The sequence below is a fragment of the Chelonia mydas genome, chromosome 11 (genome assembly GCF_015237465.2).
Source record: "Chelonia mydas isolate rCheMyd1 chromosome 11, rCheMyd1.pri.v2, whole genome shotgun sequence".
Classification (NCBI taxonomy): domain Eukaryota; kingdom Metazoa; phylum Chordata; order Testudines; family Cheloniidae; genus Chelonia; species Chelonia mydas.
Genome location: NC_051251.2, coordinates 12,330,143 through 12,356,658, shown reverse-complemented (window position 1 = coordinate 12,356,658; position 26,516 = coordinate 12,330,143). Strand labels below are relative to the sequence as shown.

The window sequence follows — 26,516 nt, the reverse complement described above, 5'->3', positions numbered from 1 at the left end:
CAGTAGGGTGAAAGATGAGCCACTGACATTGGAAGGGATTTTCAGTAAGACTGTTTTCAACTCTTTGGTTTTTGCCTGTTTCTATTATCACTTATTTAACTTCAAGGCCTAATGAGCATTTTGGAGAAAGCCATTTCTGTTAAAGATTTCACCTGACTTTAGTAGGTTATCTGCAAAGAACAATGGGTTAAGTTAAGAATGGAATTTTAGCTTTAACTGTGATCTTTGCTGCTTTGCTGCGTTTTTATCCTATGTTCTTTTTAGATTTAATATAACCCTTATATATAATTATAGAAATGATATGCAATGACTCATATAAGAGCGCTAGAATTAGTTACATCAATTAAATATTGCATTATATTAACAAAAGGAATTAGAAATTCAAAAAGCCATGGCTCTGACTTCCTCATTGTTATTTTATTTTTATTATTTATTTACAGCAGTACCCACCACCTGCTAGGTACTTTCCGAACACTTAAGGCAGGGACAGTCCCTGCTCCAAAGAGCTCATAACCTAAGGCTAGGCAGATAAGCACACAGAGATTAAGCCATGGAGGGGCAACAGGCAATTAACATACAAATCAATACTACTCACTGTGAGCAGCACAGCAGAAGAGGGACTTTAAGAGGGATTTAAATGTGGACTGGGTAGGGGCCTTGTGAATGAGCTCTGGGTGCTTGTATTATGTATAGGGGACAATGGGGAATAAGGCAGGAAGATGTCAGAAGCTGAGAAAAATGTGGACAAGGCTGGGAACATTGGTAGAGTGGAAGGGAGAGTAGGCAACGTGGAGCTTGACAAGAGGGGAGGGGCATGGAGCCAGATGCATCTACCAGAGTAAAAGCTATAGGACAGTTTCTAGGAAAGCCATTGGAATCTTATGCATGTCCATCAAATGCCTTGGTTTTGAAAGCACAACACAGACTTCAGGATGTGCTCACAAAAGTGCCTCTGCCATGCATCTTTTCTCACTTATGGTTAGCCACTTCAGCTTTCCACCATAGGGAAGGGCTTCACTCCCCTATCTTAAAGGATAACGCATGCTTAATCAGTCAGAATGGTGACAGTGTTTTCCAGCATGAGAGCACGGTGGGGATGTGATTGCAGGTGATGACAGAGGTAGCTCTGCTCTCTGGACAGATAGAAGGGGACTTAAACCAGCACAGAAGAAGGAATTATTGATCTGAGAATCACAGTGGTGTCCATTGTATCAGCATGCTTTATTTAAACAGCACAGCCTCTGCTTCTATATTCAGTTTACACCCACACCTGAGAACCCGGGCCATCATGGAAAACAATAAAAATATAAATATCTAATTTCCAGCTAAATCTCAAGCCAACCACCATCAATAAAAACACATTTTGCTTAAGGTATAATTTGTTGCTCTTAGTCTCCCAGCCTCTGTTGTCTTCTCTGCCACGCTTAGAATAAACAAAGATCAAAAGCATTACAGGTTTCTTAATTATGATGATGGGAATATCTTTTTGGCTTCCCAAATTAAAAATAGGATAAAATAGCTCTGTTAATTCTGATAATGGTTCCGCTATTGACACACAGGAGTCTTTATTATAGTTTTGAGACAACTGACTGCAATCTAGTATCTGTTTAAAGATTATTCTTTTGTCAGCTGAATCAAATCAACAGTTGCTTGAGATGTATGATATAAAGGTGACATTTAACATACATTTCAAATTGCTTTTCATTTTATTGTCGTTTAAGTTGTTTTCCTTGCTTGAAGACTAATCTTGGCAGCTAGACTTATTTATAAGTTCCTATATTGATCTGGCTACAAACTTTTTCTGTTTTGTCATTGGTTATGAATTATGTGTCATAGTTATACATTTCATTTAAAGAAAGAGATCTCTAACTAAAAGACTCTGCCTATCAGGTTCCCGATGCAAATAAGAAACATGCTCTCTGACTCTTGTAGTGTGAGTTCTAGTGTTCTCATAATAAACAAGAGAAAATCACACATAAACAATAGTAAATCAAAGTAACATCACTGATTTTCTTTCAAGCCCCTATTAGTCACTACAGCTCTGATTCAGCAAGGTCAAAGTACATGTTGAACTTCAAGCACCTTGCTGAGTCAGGGTCTACTAGATGTGTCTGTGTGCATCGAAGCAAATACCCACACAGGGATAAAGGAGGCATGGTGGACCTGGACTCTACACCCAGTTCTGAGCATGACCAGCTGTATGACCTTGGGCAAGTCATGTCACCGCTCTGTGCCCCAGTTTCCCCATCTATAAAACAGGGATACAGATACCTATCCACCTTGGAAAAGCACTTTGAGATCCTTGATTGAAAAGCACTGCATAAGGGCAAAGAGTTATAACTGGAATGAATTCTGAAATCTTCCCTCAAAGCTAGATGGTGTCACTTGCTGAAGTTGGAGGCACGGTGAAGCCATACTGTCACATGGAACATCTCTGATCTTCCTGCTGTGTACATAACCCAGGCTTGGGGTCTGCAATGAAACTCAGAAAGCTTCATGTGATTTGGAGTTCTTAATGAAAGGCTCACACAGCTCCACTATGAACATCCAGTGTATGCTGCATGCAGACACACCTATATAGTTTGCATTTATTTTGATTTCAGTCTAAAAAGTACATGCATTTATATACATGCATGTACACACATGCTCATGAAGAGTGGGAGTCATTAAATACTCAGTATTTGCCATTCTGCAGTACCACAGTATCTTCTATTCTATGCATATGAAGATACCATGGTTATTGCATGTATCTAGAAGTTTGAGTTTTTAAGACAACCACTGCTCTTGCGCAAACATACCATGTGTGTAAGAGTACGTATTAGGATATCCAAGTGTTTGTATGTGAATGGTATGCAAACAACTATTTTAACAAGACTGTTCTATTTATATTTATAGCAAAAACTGTAGAATAGCTTTCCCTACAAAATATGACTATACAGAAATGTGGGTCTGTACTGTATCTGTTGCATATTGCTATAGATCAATTCCCATCTAGGAATCTGCATTCACAGCTTTTCCATCTACTATAATGTAACACTATTTCTTGTCCTAACTTAAAATAAACTGTCTCTTATGAAGTGTTATGTAGCATTCTAAAGTTTCCATTAACTATCAATATATTCCATCAGAACACCTATTGAATTACATGCAACATCTCTGGGAATATATCATCATAGAACACTTCAAAAAAAGTGCCACATTAACAGATTTATTCACTCCCAAAGGTGTCTCTGAACCACCACAAGAAAGACACAGTCGCAAGTTGATACCTCATATGGGCTATGTACACAACACTATGTTCCAGCATACATGAGACACAAATTAATTAACATCCCATGCTTTAATATCACATTCCATCTGATTTACAGGTAAATATTTATTCAGATTTGTTAAAAATCTCTTTAAAATTACTCAGTCCAAGAAAACTTCATTTATTTAATGCACTGATAACAGTTTTTCCAACAATAGCATTTGATTTAAAAAAAGGAGTACAAGGTAGAGATATAAGACCTCTTTTTAAATCTACTCCCAGGCACATAAAATTACATGATGAGCACTTTTGTACAGTATTTCTCTTTTCCCCCTTTATGTAAAACAACTGTTATGCCTGCCTGTTATGTAAAACAACTGTTATGCCTGTTATGCCTGATTTGTAAGACAACCCTTCATTTGATGCTTAATATTTTGTTGCATCGAGGGGTTCAAAGCCATAAAATGCATCTAAAGAGAAAAATCTCACCTTCAAAAAATCGTGAACTTTAGATTAGCAAAGAGAGATGTACATGAGGGGCATATGTAAGCCACTGTATGATGCATGCCATAAAACTGGTCACCAAAGCATTCAGACACTCTGAATACAGTCAGCTGGGCAGACATGAACGTGTCTTGTATCTTATCAGTATGTCACAAAGGCATATTACTGGTTTCTAAATTTCCAAGTTAACAACTGATTTCTATTCACCTCCTAGTTCCACCAGACATCTCAGTGTAATCAAAGTCTTCTGTGATTCCCTGGAACTCTGTGTATCCTGTTAGAGTATTAGTCAGAGACATAGTCACCACCTCCACAGTGCTACCTTTCCCAGGTCACCCACACAGCTCTTACCTCAATGGTGTACTGTTCAAAAATCCGGAGCTGAAGGAAGATGTCGAGCTTAATTTTCCGCTCATGGAAGAGCTCTTCCATCTGTACCTGGGCCTCGTCAAGCTGCTGAAGGACAGATTCAATGTGGCTGATGGAGCTATTGTGTGGAGTCTTATTGTTGGATACTGCTGAATCCCTGTGTCAAGGCAGGAGAATGGTTAAAGCTCAGCATTAACGCAAGAAAAGAGCAGGAATTAAACACTCTCAATTCTGTGCACAGCTGAGAAGTGAGCCGAAGCACAAAGGGCTGGAGGAAGGTGTATGCAATGCTCATTTCTTCTGCTTGTTGAAATCCTGTGTTTCCTGAACTCAACACAAAGTCAAAACAATGAGCACATCCTTTCACATGTTGTGACACTTTGACCCTGATATACTAACAAGGAGTTGGAGGGGAACAGAATGGCACATAAATCTGAACTGATCTCTTGAAGAATCTGACTGGCAATCCCATTTAATTCTAGTCCAAATGACCCATTTCTTTCTACAATCAGCCTGTCTCAGAGGCATCATCCTCAAAGCTGCTACTAACACGCTGTAGATCTTTACAAGTTAAATTATGCCACCATTTGCATTGTTGCTAGTGAATTAAGAGAGTTGGAATTGCCAATATTTTAGCCTAACAAGACTGGGATTCTTCTGATTCCCCTTGATTAATTGGTCAGAATGCAATAATAACCAGGGAAAAATTCCAGCACTGTAAGTATTTTAAAACACTAAAAGACAGATTGTGACTTGCCCTTGTGTAGGTGCCCAGGGTGATGGGTAGGGTGCAAGGAATCTTCCCCTCACTGTACACTCCATGTCCCCAGGGGTGTTCAGGAACTGCTTCTGCTATGCACCCCCAGAGCATACATCATCCCAAAGGGGTCAGAGAGGAGAAAGGGCCATAGCACCACCCCCTACTCTCCAGCTCAAGCAGTCAGGAGGAGCAGGTTGCACCATCTTAATAGCAGGGGTCTGCCTTAATGCCACAATCTGGCCCCAAGACAGTTGTGCGTTATAAATACAGGGCAGAAACTATTTTCATTATTGTCCGTTTCCTCATTGCTGGCTATCTCACATTTAACACTAGGGATCTGGAATCTGAAAGTTAGCTTGGGTTCTTTAATATATGTTTGTTCTGTGCGTTCTGTGGATAAATAAGCTTTTCAGGGCATTAAAGGTAAATTCTCTCCTCAGACATGCCAGTGTAGCTTCCCCTAACTTCAGCGAGAGCCATGTAGGCAGATCTGAAGACAGAATTGAGTGCCGAAGTTTTGGTGCTTAAGTTAAAACAAGTAAAATGCCAAAGAAAGTTATGTTTTGTTTTCCCCATAAAGTACACAGTGGCAGCTGCATTGCTTGAGACATTTAAAATAAGACAGTTTGAAGCACCATAAAATATACTGTAAGGAAAAATCCTGCCCTGGTAATGTAATAGGATGAACCAGCAGACATTTTCCATTGCTAGTCCCTATCAGTCTGTGATTCTGTCTTGGGGAAAAGAAAAACATGTTGAAACATCAATTCATGGGACTGCAGCAATAAACTGGCACTCCTGTGCAAGCACTGCAACCTAACCATGATATTGGAAGGTGATTAAGGGTTTACTCCTAGCCCTGTATAATGCGTGGTGTGTAGCTGCACCACCCCAGGAGGAGCTCCAAAAAGAAACTGTGACTTGAGCTCCTGTTTTGCACAGTTGCATGGGGAAGCATGCTGAGTTAGCTTATTACCAAACACAGAGCATTTCCCCACACTCCTGGCCAGCTAGTCCATGGAACCAAGACTCTGCCTACTTCTGTCCTTCCTTACCCATCGGCTCACAGCAAGAAATATCAAGCAAGGAATCCCCTTTCTTCTCTCCTGCACTCAAAAGGCTTACCTGTGATCCAGGTAAGCCTGGTGCAGTTGTACCGTGAGGCAGAGACATTTACACCCCATTTCCCCCCATGTAGCTGCATAAGCTGAATCACAATCAAGCTCTATATAATCACATTATATATAGCAGAAGTTCTTGTGGTAGAATGTACATAGCTGCACATGGAGGAAGGAAGAGAGGTAGTTTGTATCTATAGACTCTGTATGGAAGACTCAAGAAGAGTACTACTGTGACTGCCAAAAATCTTATTTAGTGAACTCCCGTTAAACAAGTTACTTCTTCTATTTTAGTGATGATCTTTTGGTTACATTCCTGGCAGGTATTGGAAGATTCTCCATACTAGGATAACCCTCACAATACAAAAATATAGGGCTTGATTCTAATCTCAGTCACACCAGGAAAAATCAGTAAAACATCACTGAAGTCAAAGTTAAACTGGGGTAAAACCAGTGTAAATGAGAGCAGAATGTGACCCTTGGGGTGGAATTTCTTGATAAGATAAATTCACACTGGATAGGAACAAAGTTTAGGAAACTCATATTTACTGAGAGGACAGAAACATTTCTTAAAGTCAGTCAGCTAGCGCATTCTAAATTGGGTAAAAGGAGCAGCTTTAATTTATAATACAAATGCCAATACAAGAATAGTCTGACAGCATGAATAAACTACATGTACTGCACACAGTGAAATACTGTGGCCTGTTATACAACTATACAGGTTTTATTTACAGGCATACAGCTTCCATACAGCAAGAGTAATCACGTAACCCACTGGGCCTCAGCTCACAACCATTTAACAATCTTCCATAAATATTCACTCAAAAATATTCACCTGAAAAACATTTAATCTATATATCTACCAATCCATTAGATACAGCAATCCATGCTGATTCACAGACTATTCTTCTTAGTCTCTACAAATCACTCCTTGCAGTTTCAATAAAATACTATAAGAGCCTGAACCATCATAAATATAAAAGGTAGTGAATAAATCCTTCTGTTAAATTGTAAGTTACATTTCCCCTATTAACTTGCACCTAATGCACAATGCTTCACCAGATTTCTTGACATCTCTCCTGAGGTAGGAAACATACCTGAGCTGTTGGATTAGATCTTCACCTTCTTTAATGACATTGAGGGTAGCATCCAGGGTGGCTGTTTGCTGCTGCTGGAACTGCTTGATAAGCTCCTGAACCGCATCCACTGAGTCAGCACAGACATCCTCTAAGAGCTCCTTCTGCAGATCTTCCATCCACGTCCACAGCTGTGAAGGAGGGGAAAGAAATACAAACCAGAAAGAGACAGAGGTTGAGATTTAACCCTTTTATCATTTAATCCCATTTTAGAAAGCATTAATCAAGATTCTACACACAAATCGTTTCAGATGCTAAATGATACCTAAACTTATGATTTCAAAATCAAAAAGCTATATTGAGTTCTGATTCTGGTAGATGGAATTTAATTTTAAACATCAAAGTAAAATACACATATCAGAATATTAAGCACTGTATTTCTTAATTGAATTGGCATCTCGGTCTATTATATATCACTATAACCTTAAACCAACGTACTGCTGCAATGAACTCTACATACAACAAATAAATTATAACCCCTTAAATTGACACAATCCTATCAGGAGCTGAGTTTCAGAGTAGCAGCCATGTTAGTCTGTATCCGCAAAAAGAAAAGGAGTACTTGTGGCACCTCAGAGACTAACAAATTTATGTGAGCATAAGCTTTCATGTCCTCAGATCCCACTGACTTTACTTGAAGTTGAATGTGTTCAGCATCTTGCAGGATCAGGCCCTAAGAAAATATATCAAGTGTGTGATATTGATTGATAATCAGTTGTGCCCAGTCAACTATGCTTTCCATACAGTATTTTTGCAATGTGCCCTCTGCATCTGAGATTGTGACTTTAGGATCTAGATGAAATCCAGACATAATAAAAAGGTGTCTTTGTTTCTACTGGACAACAGTGACCCCAATCAATTCTACGCTGATCCATTCATTTTAAATGGTCCTGACTATTACTTTTTTACTAAGTGTTTAGATTAGAATTTCCAGCCAGCTGTTCACTCACTGAAATCTGAACAGCAGACAAGCCCAAGCTCCTAGATAGTTACAAAGCCCCTTACAAAGCACTGAGGTTTCCCCATTAAGCTTGCCTTGTAGAGTAGTGTAAAATTGCACCAACTGAGCTGGCGATCTGCCAGCAAATCCTCATGGCTCTATGAAAGAATATTTTCCACTTGATGTGTCCCATTAACCCATTCTCTGTTGCTCTCTGCTGCATCTTGTGCAAGGTGACAGGACAGGTCACTGTATTGGGAAGTGTTGCCATTCCAATTGCGGGAATTCTAAAAAGGACAGAGCTAGTACATTGGGCAACAGTGGAACTGTGTTTTGTCTGCTTTTTCATGCAGCTATAAAGTGATTCTCCTTAAAGAGAGTTACGGGTACACATCAATAAAAGATAGACAGCTATGCGGGAGAGTCAGTGAAGTTGGTAAAACTATGTTACTCCTCAGAATGAGGCCCAATGGACCATAAGCCTATTGATTTGTTGTGGGAATCAGGCTTCCTCTGTTCTATTCCTAACTCTGTTACTGACTATTTGTGTAACCATGGGGAAGTCACTTAGGAAAGCATTTCCATAATGTCTACATTTGCTTGAGACAGCATCTGAATATCTGAACTCATTAATGTCAGATTTTTCAGAGGATGACCTTTGATTGTGACGATTTGCATAACGAAAGCTATCAGAGTTTAGGGTTATCCTTGACTAGAAGGTTTTAAATCTTTAGACTCCACCAATCCCTGGGAAATCCTAATACAAAGGATCATTCAGTATTAATAAGATTAAGAAGATATTTCAGAAACAACTTGCAAAAGGAATCTGACTCAAGTTTATCTTTATTTCACACCTCCCAGGTGTTGTACTACTAGTAATTCCAATTAGTATAATTCACTACAAGGTCTTTCATTTATGAGAGCAGCGAAAGTAATAAAATGAAATGCACTACAGCATCACTAGGAGGTGAAGCTGGTTGTTAAGTGAGACCAAGAAGCCACACTCTTTATTTTGGCTTGATACAATGCAGTAAAACATTTTGTGTTTTGGGGGGATTGATTTTTAATTCTGACGCAACTACTGAATTGATTTAAAAAACCCGTTTGGCATACAAACCCTATCAGAGAGAGAGTTTATAATGCATTTCACTGTAGCCCTTCCCTGGATTCAATAATGCTTTTCCACACTTGGCCCATGGTGTGACGGGGAATGACCACTGAATCATGTCAAAGGTTGCTATTCTGCACCTCAAGTCATACTTCTATGTTGCAATGTGCAGAGTATTACTGAGCACTGCTATTTCTCGTCAATGATTTAAGAGTTGTTATTCTCAGCTCATAGTAATTGTGAGGCTCAAATTTCATCTGTTTCCACTAAAGAAATGGAAATTGAATGTGGAAATCAACAGAAAATTTCACTTGGTAAACAGCATTTGTACCACAGAAGCCTTTACTAAGGAAATTCGAAAACAAATGAGCTGCACAAATTAAACAAACTGCCATCAAACTGCATTAAAAAATCTGCATGAGCCATTGTTCATACCAGTGGGTCACTAAATGATTTTCAGAGGTGCAGAGCATTCTCTATATCCACAGACGTCAGTGGGAGTGGAAAGTGCTCAGCTTCTCTTCAAAATCAGTCCATTCCAACAACTGATTTTAAAAACCAAGGTAACTTTTTTATCTCTAAATCATTAGTTTTTGATTCAGATCATTTTTCAGTGGGTAACCAGACAGAAAAGAATAAGTCATCAGACATATGGTACGTGGCCCATAGGCTTCCCTAGTCAGTGTAATGTATGCTGCAGCTTACTCCTGGGCAGCCAGTTCACTTTAGGCTGAGTACAGATTCAGTTTTTCATTTAAACCATTTATGTGTTGTAATAAAGTTTTTGGCATACATTTGCAGGAAGCAAGTTTTCCTCCTGAATGTTTAGCATTAGCAAAATTTGCAGTCACATATTTTCCAAATGTAATTACCATTTTTATTATAAGTGCCAACAATCTGCATAGCTCAAAAAAAGAAAGCAGTCTCTACTCCATCTCGCTTCGCAGCTCATAAAAACAAAGACGATAGAAAAATCTGGAAAACCTACGTGAAGCAATAATATAGAGGTATTTTTGTACACTTGCTTATTCACATTTACTGAATTATGGTCTGCTGCAATAAATCATGGATGCAAATATTAATCATTATCTTTAATGGTTAACAACCTAATATGCATCTGCAAAAAATATCCATCCACAAATTTTACAGGTGCAAAATACATTCAAGTGAAAATTTTGTAGCTGCAAACTGCAACTGCAAGAAAGATTGAGATGAATATTTAGCGGTTCTGGTCCACGAACAAGCTGTATATAGATAAGGGTTTTGTTTTTTTTAAATTAAGGCAATCATAGTTTCAAATAAGAAAAAAATATTTAATTCTCTGATCACTAGACTGTTGCTTTATGGAAGAAAACCAAGGCCCTATTTTGGACCATCTGCCACTTTTCTTCTGTATTGTAGCAACTTTCTCTCTGTTCCTCTCACCTATAATACACAGGCAGCTTCACTTGATGGAAGAACAAGACAGCTCTTTACTTTCAGCTTTTTCATCTGATGCACCCCCGTCAGTTTACTCAAGTACTTAATGAGAGCACTTACTGGAGGTTTGAAGGACACCTGTGTTTGTTACCTAGAAATTATTGCCTTTGACTTAGAGCAAGGGACCACATTAATCAAAAATATGAAATCCGAAAAGATGATTAAGAAAACTTTGTCTGCGAGTGTAGAATAACTATTAAGCACCCTATGCTACACCAGCTTTGAATGCTGCTATTTCAAAATGCTATTGAGTTTCAATCTCCCAAAATACGATTTAAAAGTGTTTAGCAATGATACTAGTAGAAAGCAAAATAAGGAGTGGGTAAATAACTATTGAGATTTTTACAGTTGGACTAATAATTAAAAATGGGAATAATAAAGAAAACAGACAATTTATACAATCGCAAGGAGTACACAAACTACTATTTACAATATAAGGTATGATACATCTGTTTACACAGTGTGCCCGGAAAGTATGTTCATGGTAGCTCAGTAGGTTAATAGTTATCAGGACAACTAGAGCAAACAGTATTAAAAGAGAAATAAAGTAACCACACGGGTTCTCTCACTTACACACTGAAAAAGTGGAAATAACACTTTACAGGGTATTTGTGAGAATTAATTAGCTCATGTTTATAAAGCACTTTGAATATGTAAAATGCTATCTAAATGTAAGTTATTGTTATGTTTCCTTGGGGTATTTCCACACCATTTTCATATGCCATGAAGGACCTATGTCTTTCATGTAATAATGGAACACAGAAATATCAGTGGAAACATACTAAACAATATATTGATTGATAAGATATGACATGACCGGTAGGGTTGCCAGGCATCCGGTTTTCGACCGGAATGCCTGGTCAATAAGGGACCCTGGCAGCTCTGGTCAGCCCTGCCGACTGGGCCGTTAAAAGTCCAGTTGGCGGTGCAGCTGAGGCCCGGGGCTAAGGCAGGCTCCCTGCCTGCCCTGGCTCCATGCGGCTTCCAAAAGCGGCCACCAGGTCCCTGCAACCCCTAGGCGCATGGGAGGCCATGGAGACTCCACGCATGCCCCTGCCCCAGTGCCGGCTTTGCAGCTCTCAGTGGCCAGGAACCGTGACCAATGGGAGGTGCAGGGGTGGCGCCTGCAGGCGCAAGGGCAGTGCGCAGAGCCTCTCTGGCCACCCATGCGCTTAGGGGCTGCAGGGACCTGGCGGCTGCTTCCTGGGAGCCATGGTAAGCGCCGCTGGGACCCTGCATCCCAGCCCCCTGCCGCAACCCAGAGTCTCCAACTGCACCCAAACTCCCTCCCAGAACCTGCACCCCGCACCTCCCCAAACCCCTGTCCCAGCCCTGAGCCCTATCCTGCACCCCAAACCCCTCATCCCTGCCCCCCAAGAACCCACCCCCCATCAGCCAGAGCCCTCACCCCCCCACACCCTAACCCCCTGCCCCAGCCCAGAGTGCCCTCCTTCACGCCTCAACCCTGGCTCCACCCCAGAGCCCACATCTTCAGCCGGAGCCCACACCCCCTCCCACACTCCGAACCCCTCGGCCCCGGCCTGGAGCCCTCTCCGGCACCCCAAATCCCTCATTTCTGGCCCCACCCAGAGCCCACACCCCCAGCCCAAAGCCCATACCCTCCCCACACCCCAACCCCCTGTCCCAGCCCAGAGCCCTCTCCCACACCCCAAACCCCTCATCCCCGGTCCAACCCCAGAGCCCGCACCCCCAGCTGGAGTCCTCAACCCTCCCACACCCCCACCACCTGCCCCAGCCTGGTGAAAGTGAGTGAGGGTTGGGGAGAGCGAGCGATGGAGGGAGGAGGGATGGAGTGAGCGGGGCAGGGCCTTGGAGAAGGGGCGGGGTAGGGGTGGGGCCTTGCGGTCTTCGGTTTTGTGCGATTAGAAAGTTGGCAACCCTAATGACCAGGTATGACAAATGAAATATCACATGATGAAATGTCCATACTAAAGTGACATCAGTTGAATATCATGTGACAAAGGTGTGACCCAATGCTGATGATGAAACCACAATGTGCAACTTCCATGGTGATATGCTGATGATAATAAGACATCCTGCAGCAAGATGTAACATGACCAGATGTCATCAACAAAGTGCTTGTGAAGAAAGAACACAAGGAAAGAAGGGAACAGTTTGTGAAGAAAGGATCTGATCCCTTCTTAACCTCTTTCTTGCTTTTTCATTCCCTTGCCAGTTTCTTGATATTCATCCTTGGTTAGGCTGCATCTGGTGCTTCTGTATGTGTAGCTTTTTTAATTAGTATCCTCGCCCATGGCAAAAGGATTTGCAAAGCCTAAACATCTGATGTTTTTCCAAGTTCTGCATGGACCACACTGATACAGCACAGTATAATCTCCTCTTGAGGCAAACGTGCCAATGACAGCTACACTTACATCAAGCATGTAGATCCCCAAGGACATATATATGCAATTCAGGGCCTAACCACCGCATCAGAGGAAGGTGGCTTTACCGAGGAGTCCAATGTTCATGCTCTTTAGTTCTCCTGTTATCAGCATGAATTGCAAAAACATGGTCTCCTTTTAGCAGTTTTTATTTTTAATTTAAGTTGTCTGTAATTATGACTCTGAAGACAATTAACTGAGAGACTGCAAAGAGAAGAAAAAAATCAACACTCAGTTATACTGGTGTAAATCAGGAGAAATTCAATGGAAGTCAGTGGAGTTACCCCAGATTTACACCAGTGAAACAAAGTAGAATCTGGCACAGGAGGAGCTCCTAACAGCTGCAAGACCACGTACTGAACATTCAGTGATCTATACTGATGGGGGGGGGGGAGCCATGAAATTCCCATTCAAAACTGTTCTCTGGCTCATCACATTCCATAACTTCTCCAACAGGGGATCTAGATATCCCTCTTCCTCTACACATTTCCCTGTGGCTTGAATTATCATTTGCTAAACATATATACACATTTACCCTGATCTGCAGCGTCAATACCTTTGTGTGCCTCTCCCCCACCCGACCCCCTGACTAGGAATTTCATAAGTAAGTCACTTGTGACAACTCTGAATCACTTTGTGAAAACTTCTGAAGGATTAAACAAAGTGTTTTTGCCTTTCTGTTACCAAAGACTCTTTCTGAAGCCACTATCTCAAACTATCATGTTCATATTAGCCACGTTAAACTAGTTTTATAGAGTCTTATCAGGCACATGCATTTACAGGGGACTGGAACATGTTTTTGAGTGACAGGGATGAATTACAGGAGATTGCCAGTACGGCTTTAATGAAGACTATTGAATACAGAAACTGTCACAGATGCTGACAACGCATGCTACTGACTGTGCATACTACTGATAGAGCTGGATGCTCGGTCACAGATTCATAGATTCCAAGGCCAAAAGGGACCATTGTGACCATCTAGTCTGATCTCCTGTAGAACACAGGACAGAGAACTTCCCCAAAAATAATTCCTGGAGCAGGGCTTTCAGAAAAACATTCAATCTTGATTCAAAAATGGTCAGTGATGGAGAATCCACCACGACCCTTGATAAATTGTTTCAGTGGTTAATTATCCTCACTCTCAAAATGTACACTGTATTTCCAGTCTAAATTTGTCTAGCATCAACTTCCAGCCATTGGATCATGTTATACCTTTGTCTACTAGATTGAGGAACCCATTATTAAATGTGTTCCCCATGTAGATACTTATAGACTGTAATCAAGTCACCCCATAACCTTTTCTTTGTAAAGTTAAATAGATTGAGCTCTTTGAGTCTATCACAATATGGCATCCTTTCTCATTCTTTAATCATTCTTGTGGCTCTTCTCTGAATTCTCCCCAATTTATCAACATCCTGCTTGAACTGTGGGCACCAGAACTGGACACAGATTTCAAGTAGCAGTCAAATGCAGAGGTAAAACAACCTCTCTACTCCTAGTTGAGATTCACCTGTTTATGTATCCCAGAATCACATCACCACCACAACTCCCAAATTGTCTTCAGAGTCTCTTCTTCCCAGGATAAAGTCCCTATTCTGTTAGCATTGCCTACATTCTTTGTTCCTAGTATGTCCTAAATTCTTTGTTCAGGGGGACTGGGAAAAGTTCTGTCCTCCTTACCAGAATGTACTATTTATATTCATTAAAAAGAGGAGTTTCTGTAGAATTTGCTGACTCATCAATGACTGCGTTAAAAAGCACTTTTTGTCTGGCATATGAAGGGTTAATTCACAGCAGGCATGCCAAATCAGAGGTGGGATTGTAGATGCAATGAGTCTCTAAAGTTAATAAAAAGAAAAGGAGTACTTGTGGCACCTTAGAGGCTAACAAATTTATTTGAGCATAAGCTTTTGTGAGCGACAGCTCACTTCATCTGATACATTCAGTGGAAAATACAGTGGGGAGATTTATATACATAGAGAACATGAAACAATGGGTGTTACCATACACACTGTAAGGAGAGTGATCACTTAAGGTGAGCTATTACCAGCAGGAGAGTGGGGGGGGACCTTTTGTAGTGATAATCAAGGTGGGCCATTTCCTGCAGTTGACAAGAATGTCTGAGGAACAGTGGGGGGTGGGGGAGGGCTTTGTTGCAAGGAGTGAAGTGAAGAAACAGATTGACAGAGCCAGAAGAGTACCCAGAAGTCACCTACTACAGGACAGGCCCAACAATGAAAATAACAGAACGCCACTAGCCATCACCTTCAGCCCCCAACTAAAACCTCTCCAACGCATCATCAAGGATCTACAACCTGTCTTGAAGGACGACCCATCACTCTCACAGATCTTGGGAGACAGGCCAGTCCTTGCTTACAGACAGCCCTCCAACCTGAAGCAAATACTCACCAGCAACCACACATCACACAACAGAACCACTAACCCAGGAACCTATCCTTGCAATAAAGCCCGTTGCCAACTGAGCCCACATATCTATTCAGGGGACACCAACATAGGGCCTAATCACATCAGCCACGCCATCAGGGTCTCGTTCACCTGCACCTCTACCAATGTGATATGTGCCAGCAATGCCCCTCTGCCATGTACATTGGTCAAAGTGGACAGTCTCTACGTAAAAGAATAAATGGACACAAATCAGACATCAAGAATTATAACATTCAAAACAGTTGGAGAACACTTTAATGTCTTTGGTCACCCGATTATAGACCTAAAAGTTGCAATTCTTCAACAAAAATACTTCAAAAACGGACTCCAACGAGAGATTGCTGAACTGGAATTAACTTGCAAACTGGATACAATTAACTTAGGCTTGAATAGAGACTGGGAGTGGATGGGTCATTACACAAAGTAAAACTATTTCCCCATGTTTATTCCCCCCACCCCCCCACTGTTGCTCAGACGTTCTTGTCCACTGCTGGAAATGGCCCACCTTGATTATCACTACAAAGGTTTCCCCCCCCCGCTCCCCCGCTGGTAATAGCTCACCTTAAGTGATCACTCTCCTTAGAGTGTATATGGTAACACCCATTGTTTCATGTTCTCTGTGTATATAAATCACCCCACTTTATTTTCCACTGAATGCATCCGATGAAGTGAGCTGTAGCTCACGAAAGCTTATGCTCAAATAAATTGGTTAGTCCCTAAGGTGCCACAAGTACTCCTGTTCTTTTTGCGAATACAGACTAATACGGCTGCTACTCTGAAACCTGTCTAAAGTTAATAATGAACATGGTCAAAGCAGAGAAAAAACAAAACAAAACAACAAACAACAGATGACTGAAAGGAAAAGGAGGACTATGCAGTGTATATTGAGAATGTTTCATGTAACATAGGAATCCCTTGGCAAGTTCATGACAGATGAACAGACAAGTTATTTTTCTTTTACGTGGCTTTCTACATGCTAGATTTATTGAAATTTGGCCCATATGTTTGTGTTTACAATCATTTGGCTCTAGCTGATTTTTTTTTAAGAGATCACAGATGGCAGAATTTTTATTCAATAGGGGTCTGGCTTTATTTCAGACTCAGACTCTTCTGATGGAGTGTAGGATGTGCTGCCAGGATACCACAGCTCTCTCTTCCCGGCTCCTTAATCCTTTGTAAAATAATCTTATTTCTAGACATTAAATGAATTGGACCTCAGCACAGTCCTTGATGACCCTGCTCTCCTGCTTCCACAGCTTCAGAGCTTTGCTAACACTACTAAGGTATGTGACAGGTTGGACCTACCAGCACAAAGGACTGGTGAGCACTTACGCTTCTGTCAAAATCATGGGCCAAATTCTGAAGTCAGTGGGAGTAGCAAGTGCATACCTAAGGGCAGGATTTGTCCCCATGAGTGATGGTTCATGATAATCAGCTGATGATGTCATAGGCTGATCTCTTATGCATTTAGCTCACATGAAACTATATGCATATACGTATTTATTATTTGTATTGTGTTAGTAGTGTAGCCACACAGGCCCCACCTACCCAATCAAGAGTGCTATCTCATTGTCCTAGGCTCTGTAGAGATGTATTTGAAGACATTTCTCCTGTTCTAACAATGGTAATGCATGTGTGTGGGGTTTTTTTTTTTCATTTTATATGTGTGTATGCATCTATGGTGGTGATATCCATGTGATAAATGTATTTACTCTGCACCTTTGACAGCTTCACCTGCTCTCTGCCCACTAATCCATTTTACAAGGACTACTTCTAAGATTCCAAACATGCGAGCACCTTTACACAACAGCCATTTTTTAAAACTCAACCTGTCACAAAGGTCTCTCCTTTCTCTCCTCAAATGGAGAGTCTTCCTCTCACAAAATCCCCCGTCAAAAATTTCACCAACCCAACACCCATAATATTCAGTACTGGACCAGGGGTTTATGTGTAAGGTCTGATATTTCACAACCCTGCAGAGAGGGCTGATATTTGAAAGTCAAATCTCCTAGGCAGCCTTGAAAATCTGAGCTGGGAGTTTTACACCATTTGAAAAGGAAGATTCACAACTTTTCAACAAGACATGCAGCACTTGAGTCTACCCCCAAAACGGTGCAAGATATAAGATACTGAAACAGTGAAATGTTTATGTATAAAAAGCTAATTTTGGCCATTCTTTGTTTGGTCATGCTTTGTTTGTGTTTCAATTATTTTTAAAATTTATCTGTATAGTGAATTGAGGTGGGAGGGGGCTAAAATGCCAAACAGGCCAGTGGACCAAAAATTAGATGAGGCTTCTTGGGTATATTGGTGAGCAGCTTTGTGTCTTCAAAAGGGCAGACCTTCCCAGAGATCTTAAAAGTTGTCAGTTAAGGGAGTCATTTAGTTGATTATCCTGAACATCACAGCACTCAAGCTAATGCGGTCTTGGGATGCATCAGGCGAGGTATTTCCAATAAAGATAAGGAGGTTTTAGTACCGTTATACAAGGTACTGGTGAGACCTCACCTGGAATAGTGTGTGCAGTTCTGGTCTCCCATGTTTAAAAAGGATGAATTCAAACTGGAACAGGTACAAAGAAGGGCTACTAGGATGATCCGAGGAATGGAAAACCTGTCTTATGAAAGGAGACTCAAGGAGCTTGGCTTGTTTAGCCTAACTAAAAGAAGGTTGAGGGGAGATATGATTGCTCTCTATAACTATATCAGAGGGATAAATACTGGAGAGGGAGAGAAATTATTTAAGCTCAGAACCAATGTGGACACAAGAACAAATGGATATAAACTGGTCATTGGGAAGTCTAGACTTGAAATTAGACGAAGGTTTCTAACCATCAGAGCAGTGAAGTTTTGGAATAGCCTTCCAAGGGAAGCAGTGGGGGCAAAAGACCTATCTGGCTTTAAGATTAAACTCAATAAGTTTATGGAGGAGATGGTATGATGGGATAACATGATTTTGGCAATTAATTGATCTTTAAATATTCATGGTAAATAGGCCCAATGGCCTGTGATGGGATGTTAGATGGGGTGGGATCTGAGTTACTACAGAAAATTCTTTCCTGGGTATCTGGCTAGTGAATCTTGCCCATATGCTCAGGGTTCAGCTGATCGCCATATTTGGGGTCGGGAAGGAATTTTCCTCCAGGGCAGATTGGAAGAGGCCCTGGAGGTTTTTCGCCTTCCTCTGTAGCATGGGGCACAGGCCACTTGCTGGAGGATTCTCTGCTCCTTCAAGTCTTTAAACCACGATTTGAGGACTTCAATAGTTCAGACACAGGTGAGAGGTTTTTCGCAGGAGTGGGTGGGTGAGATTCTGTGGCCTGTGTTGTGCAGGAGGTCAGACTAGATGATCATAATTGTCCCTTCTGACTTTAATATCTATGAATATCTATGAATTTGATGGGCATATTCTTCAAAATGACAATAGTAACAGTTAAATTTAAGCAATATATTATAAAGTATAGAAAAATAAACTGTGAAGTGGGTCAATTTAAGATGAACAACAGAATTAAACAGCGTCCCAGAAACAGTCATGTTTGCTCTGTGATTAACTTTGATTCATTGTCATCATCTGTTCTGTTTGTTAGAATCCACAGCAGGAGACCATAAACAAGCCAGCATTTAATTTAAAGATTCCCAAGGTCTCTACCACAATATGAAAGCCAACTCTGTTAAAATTAAAGATCTAGATCCCCTAATTATGGCACTTGCCTGAAGCACAGTGAATTTGATTTCATAACCATAGCAGTCTGTGTGTGTGTGTATATGTATTTTAAATGGTACAGATAGCAACTCCTATGGTTACGATTACCTGATGCTTTCCAGTAGAAGACCGTGTTTTCAGTTGCTTATAACTTTGTCAAACTTAAACTGTTCAGGCTGACATTCTCCATAGCAGGTGTCTGCTTAAGCTGAAATTTGCAAGGAAGTTTCAGCTAAAACTGATCTGCAGTTTCTGAGAACGAGGTTAGGGGAAAAGAGGGTTATCATCTGGCTGGTATTTGACTGGCCTGGTCGGGTTTTCTATGGATTTGCCAGTTGCCCGAAAAATCATTTAATTTGCCAGGGTATTTTTTTACGTGGGTCTAAAGTTTTGCATTATTATCACAATACACTGGGATAAAAATTTCTATGTCCAGCTAAAGATGCTGCAGTGTTCCCACTTCTGCAGTTTACGCAATAACAGATCAAAACTGTTGAAAATATAGCAGCTGTCTGCCCACCAACACTCAAGTGCACCATGCGTGTGGGTGAGAGAGGGTTTGAGTCATATGAGAGTGCGGAGATGTACAAGGCATATTAAATAATGGAAGATCAGGGAGATGGTGCAAGTGGATCCTACTATACTCCCCACCCCCACCCCCCCCACCCCCCCAAAAAAAGCTAGCATCAGAAACTGCACATTCAATGACAACTGGCTAAAGGAAACAGACTAAAAGACTGGCTGGCAGAATGGGCTGATAAAACAAACGCCCTGTTTGCTATCAATGACATTATCAGTCTTATCTATATGTGTTTTCTCTCTTGATACTATAAGTGGCTGTTGAAGCAGGGTTGGGATGGTGAGAGTTGCGGAGTTGCCATGTGGTTGGGGTTGCGAAGGGCTTGACTTTTGGGGAGGGTGCTGGGTTTCTTGCATTTCAAAGGTGGTAACCCTAGGGGGAAAAAGTTGTTTTGCATATATTAAAAATATTTTTACAACTGTTTCCTTGAGAATATCTAGCACCTCTATGCTTTGGAGCAGGGACTTGATATTAGGAAGGCTGTTCCCCGGAGCCAGAGAGGTGCCTTTAGCCATCCTTATGAAAATTTGTCCAGATTTTGTCAGGATATAAGCGTTTGCAAAATTGCAGTTTGCACATGCTCAGTAGAGACTTGTTAGAGTTTGCAAGCTACATTTGCTCAAGATTCCATTTGTACTGAGCATGCTCCATCCCCGCACAGTTCCTATGTGCTGATCAGAGTGTGCATGCACCATTCATACAGACCAACTGAACATGCTCCATCCTGGGGATGCCAGGGCTGAGCAAGACTGTCCTTACATCATTCATACCTCCATGGTGGTGCTGGACACAGGACCTGAGAGCAGCAGGACAACCCCTCCTGTGCTCTCTGTGATTCCCTGCTGGCACCAAGGCAGTGTGTACAAGGAGGAAGCCTCCTGACTGGAATTCACAGAGAGGTGAGAAACGTAGGGGCAGGGGAAAGAGATGCAGGCTGGGGAGGAGGACTAGGGAAGAAGCTTGGGTGGGGATAGGAGCCCAGTGGGAGGAGGGACTGTGGTAGGAGCAAAGGTGGGCAGAAGATGGAGAGGAATAGGAATAAGGGGCAGGAGCAGGAGGAAGGGTGGAGAGGGTAGGAGCTGTGGAGGGAGGGGTCAAGAACTGGGGATGGGGCAGGAACAGAGAGAAGGGGGAAGATATAAGCAGGAGGGAAGGAAGGAGCAGGAGTCAGATGGGAAGGGGACAGGCAGGAGCCAGCATGTATAGCAGAAAGGTGGGGATACAGGCAGAACTTGGGAAGGGTCAGGAGCTGGGTATGGGAACCAGGGGCAGGAAGCAGGGGATGGAGGGGATAGGAGTAGGAGGGGACAAAGGGAGGATGTGGGGACAGAAGGCCAAGGCTGGCCCTTCTACCATTTAAAATGGCAGCTTTCTAAGAAACATATAAAAAGGCAGACAGTGAGACCTACTGCATAATAAATAAACAAACTAAAAGGTTTAAACAATCGAAAGACAGGCTTGAAGCCACAGCCTGGCCAGTTGGCTGCCAGTTTGGAGTCTGATGCTGAACTGAATGCAGGCGGCATGTGTTTAATCCCCAGAAAACTGGGAAGCTGCATATGCAGCCTTCTACATTACAGAACTGTCACATTTAATGCAGCACCCACGTAGCTTAAATATGCCTACATCAGGTCGGGATTCCTTTGGGGTTTTATATCTGTCACTCCACTGCCAGCCAACATAAAGAACACCAAGGCAGTGCCCAAACTTATGTTTTGCTTAACCCTTCAATACACTGTGGAGTGTATGTTCACCTACATATGGACATTTTTAGACATCCAAATTAATGCTAACAGGTAGCCTTATGGCATGTCTACACTGCATCTGGGAGCCACTCTCCCAGCCTGGGTCCCCACACGTGTTCTGGTAGGACTTGTGCTAGTTCTCTCAAAACAGGCATGTAGTCAGTGCTTCAACGTTGCAGTTTAGACTGGAGCTTGGGCTGTTAAGACCATCCCCTGTCCCCCAGGCTTCAGAGCCTAGGCTCCAACCCAAGCTGTAACATCGACACAGTTATTTTTAGACTGCCAGCACAAGCCCCACTACCATAAGTCTATGGACCCAGGCCAGGTGGTTTGCCCCCAGATGCACTTTAGATATGCCGTTTAAGCCCTGCCCATGAAGCCAAGAATGTAGTCAAGTGTGTGCCTGTGTCCACCCCCTACTGCTTAACTTCAGCAATTAATGAACAAAAACTGTTCTCAGGCTTGTCTTTATTCAGGCTGAAGACATAAATGCTGCTGGCACATAGCCACATGAGTTCCTGCAGGTCTAAACAAGGGGAGAAAACATCATGTGCTCTAAACAGAAAACAAAATCAGTAGAGAAAGACATAGCATTTATAAGTTGCTAAATTGGTATTTAATTATACAAGACCATTAAAAAAGTTACTAATTATACAGAGCTGTTGACAGTGCCCCTTTATCTTTACATTTCTGATACAGGATATTGCCAACCCCAAGGATTCTAAAAGCTTGAGTCTGGCCTTAAAATCATGCAATTACCTTTAAAATAATTTGATTTAAAAATACTAAAATTTTATTTTCTTTTTATTTGCCTTCTGGTTTTTGAGTCTTTAGGGTGCCCTTGGGTTGCATTTGCAACCTTTTCTCCAAAAGCATGAAGTCTAGAAACTTACTTATTTTTTAAATGAAAGCAGAGATTCTATTGAAATCACTTGAGTCCAGGAGCTGGAGCTTTATGAAAAATACCAAATATCACAGCCTTACAGTAAGATCATGAAAATTGGAATTCATAGCAAGAGACGGTGAAACCTACAGACAGACTTGACACAAAAACCTACACTAAGACACCGTCAAAGCTTGGGGAAATGACTCATGTACAAGTCTGCAGAATTCTTCTATCCTGAAAGCTCACTGGCAATCATTTCTAATTCTGCCCTGGCATATGGGTTATTGGATTTGATCCCCAAGGGAGCACTTTCAGGTCTTGGGATAAAGAATGTCTAGTAGTCTTTGGCCTAGCAGGCTTTGAAAGATATGTATGGTGATCTTAAATGATATTTAATGTATTACAATAGCGAGGCACACAGTATAAAGTTTTTATGTGCCTGGAAATAGGATAAGATACGATAGCTACAGTACTTATGAATGATCAAGTGGGAGTGACTTGTGTAGTTCATCCTAAATTCATGGCACTGAAACATTTATACTGCACCAGAAAATCGTATTTTCAGTATATGCCATGTAGTCTTAGCAATGATTTTGAGAGTTTTTAAAATGTTTTATTGGTACTATTTTTCATACCCCTTCATCAGTAAAGAAAGCATCCTTAGTATAATGAGTCCAGGCCTCATAGGAGACCATGTGCAAGAAGCAGTGCTTGGAGTCTCCCCTTTCCAATGATGTAAAAAAGCGACTTCTAGCCTTGATAGGTCATAAGATATCTGTCCTTAAAACAGTCACTGATTCAGGGCTAAATATTGTCCTGTGTCTTCAGCCAGTGCAATTCAGGCAGTAGGGTTTCCACCTTTCTAATTGCTGGTAACCGGACCCCTGAGGCCCTGTCCCCTGCTCTGCCTTTTCCCTTGAGGCCCTGCCCCTTCTCCGCCTCCTCCCCTGAGGACCTGTTCCCATTGCTCACTCCTCTCCCCCCCATCGCTCACGGGATTGTCTCCATCTCCCTCCCCTGCCCTAGGCTCCCTCCCCAACCTCCAGGCTCCTTGCTGCAGCCTGACAAGGAGCCTGCCTGCTGGTAGGAGGCAACCCTAGCTGAGCAGGGGCTGGCGTGAGTTAATGACTCAGCACCTCACCCTGCCCCGTGGTAACCAGCCTTTTGGTGTCCGGTCAGTACATCTGACTGGACACTGCCAGGTCCCCTTTTTGACCGGACTTTCTGGTCGAAAACCAGGCACCTGGCAACCCTATCAGGTAGGGAACTGGGGGAAGAACAGGGAAGGAAAGATTTTTCTGGCAAGTTGATGGATTGATTGATTTACTTCTGAAATGGGAGTTGTTTGAAGCTGCTCAGATGTTGGGAATCTTAGACGTAGTCCCAGACAGAGATGGATTAATGGGCAGGATGCACGTGAAGTGGTCACAGATGCATGATAAATGCAGTCAGTCATATGGTTCTAGAATTAATCATATACATGCTAGAGAGACTACCAAAGACACAAGTTAATCACAAGACGACAGTCGGAATACTTCCACAAAGACTGTGTCAGCAAGCCTGACTTCCCACTACTGAACTCTCTTTAAACAGCTGTTTCAATAGATCCATTATCAAAAAATGAGAATTTGAGAAACTTAGATGAAAACTAGGTCTAAACCAAAGCTTCCTGCATTATTGCTAAGAAAACACTACCAGTGTGGGGGTGGTAGGTGACAACAAGGGGTGTGCAGTCAGAGGTGGTTATACTTCTGTATTGAAGCAGGCTATCTCAAGGTATGCAGGTGGCCCATTACAAGATGTGATCTACTTCTCTGATGGAGTGTCCTTGTTTGGTGAAAGTGGTTTTAAATGTGTATCACAGACTTTCTCCTCAGGGCATATTCTGTGGTATCTGTGTGTCTGGCTGATAGGTCAGATGTGGAGTGATTGCTTTGTGAAGTGTTCACCCACAGGTGATATGGTGTTTTTGTCTTCAGTCTTTTTCCTGTGGGAGTTCATTTAAGAGCATGCTGATTGTCTGGTTTCACCCACATAGTTGTTACTGGGGCATTTAGAGCACTGGATGAGGTATACCACCCCACAATGGAACCCATATGGGATATCATCAAACAATAGAACCCATACTTGATGGGGACCCCATCGTGAAAGAAATCTTTCCTGAACCCCTACTTCTGGCTTTCAAACAACCCCCCAACGCTCCAAACTCATCATCAGAAGCAAGCTTCCCAAAGAACCAGAATGCACCAACGCAAACCCTGCCAGAACAACAGATGCAAAACCTGCACACATATTTCCACCTCTACAATGATCAACACCCTCCACAACATGCCTTTCAAGAGCCATGGATCCTACACATGTCTATCACAACATGTGGCATACCTTACCCAGTGCTCTATATACCCCAATAGCAACTATCTGGGTGAAACCACTACGTTCTCAAATGAACTCACACAGGAAAATGATAAAAGAGAAAAACATCCAGTCACCTGTGGGTGAACACTTTTCACAAAGTGATCACTCCATGTCTGACCTATCAGTCCTCATCCTCAAAGGAAACCTGCACAACACTTTCAAAAGATGAGCCTGAGAGCTTAAATTCATAACTCTGCTAGATACTGAAAATCATAGACTGAACAGAGACACTGGATTTATGGCTTATTACAACAATCTGTAACCCACTAACCCCTCTTTTAGCCCTATGACTTCAGATGTGCTAACGTGCCACAACACCTTAAATGGGCCCTTAGTATATTTGCTAACTACTAACGCTAAGGAATCGGTTCCACTTTGCATTTAGCTGTGAAGACCTGAAGAAGAGCTCTGTGTAGCTCAAAAGCTTGTCTTTCTCACCAACAGAAGTGAGAAAGATATTACGTTGCCCCCCTTGTCTCCCTAATATCCTGGGACGGACACAGCTACAACTACACTGCATACATGTGTTTAATGTGTCAGACAGACAGCATAATCCCTGCCCTGAGGAGCCTACAGGCTAAAGGTGTGAATGGGCACACTACAAAACAATACAAGGCACTGCAATGCAAACAACTGATCTGCAGTTAATCCTAGAGGGGTATGTTGGCATTGTAACTGGAATACTTCCTAGAAAAGAGCAGCAACAGAACTCAGGTGTCGACATGTTACTGCTGTCACTAAAAGATTGTCTGCCTTGAGATACGAGTCTGAACTTCTTCCCTAACTCAGTTAAAATCAATAAAGAGTTTTGCCTGATAAAACTGAGTGAAGGCTTTAGAATTGGACCCTAATGATTACAGCTTAGCTGGACTGGAAGCCCAGCTAATACACAGAAATATGCCATGTGTGGACCAACTCTGAAAAAGTGTCAAAAATAAATATAGGCTTACAGGTCTAGTTTGGGATGGATATTAGCTCAGGGGTTAGAGCATGAGGCTTCTGGATTTGGTTCCAGACTGATCTGTGTGACCTGGGGTATTCACAAAGTGATTGTGGACTGGATTTCAGTTAGAGATCAATAAATCTCTATTTTCCTGTGAAGGAAGTCAGCTAACACAGAAATGGGCAAAGAATTTGAACACTACCATAGGGAAAGATGGCAAAGGAGTATAATTTCTTCACTTTTAAAGAGTTCAACCATCTATTTTACAGCCATACTGAAAAACATTTATGTTGGTTAATTCTCCACTTTTCAATAAAATTCAAGGTCCAAACAAAGCCAAGCCATGAGTCATTTTCACTTAGGTCAATCTATTTATACTATAAAAAGGCAACTCCAGACCCAAACATGTGCCTAGACTCTACTGGTTTAACATTTTGCCCTTCGCACAAGCTCACTTCTGGCATTCTTAATTTACTTCATTGTCTCTTCGGTGTTTGCTACATCTGGCAGATGAACACTGAAACCTCAGCAATTTCCTCACTAAACTCTCTTGCAGTAAGCATGCTGTTGGGGCCATGTGATTAATGCCAGTGCTTCTAATCTAAGATATGGAAACATGCTAGAGGAATGATGCAGGTAACGACAGGGGATGAAATTCAGTCCACCCACATATAGCCAAACTCTTTGGATTCATATGAGTAAAGTGTCAAGGGGCTGGGGAAGTGAAAGCT

At 41.9% G+C, this 26,516-nt stretch overlaps 1 protein-coding gene across 6 annotated transcripts in view; it reads right to left on the bottom strand.

Annotated features, from left to right (window-relative positions):
• KALRN (kalirin RhoGEF kinase) overlaps positions 1 to 26,516 on the bottom strand; it is a 746,508-nt gene that overhangs the window by 261,637 nt on the left and 458,355 nt on the right. For all 6 annotated transcript variants that reach the window (XM_043525781.1, XM_043525782.1, XM_043525784.1 and 3 more), the window contains exons 12-13: positions 7,099 to 7,268; positions 4,106 to 4,280 (exon numbers count right to left, since the gene is read on the bottom strand). In XM_043525781.1, the coding sequence (XP_043381716.1) occupies positions 4,106 to 4,280; positions 7,099 to 7,268 (345 nt within the window). The remainder of the gene's footprint in view (positions 1 to 4,105; positions 4,281 to 7,098; positions 7,269 to 26,516) is intronic.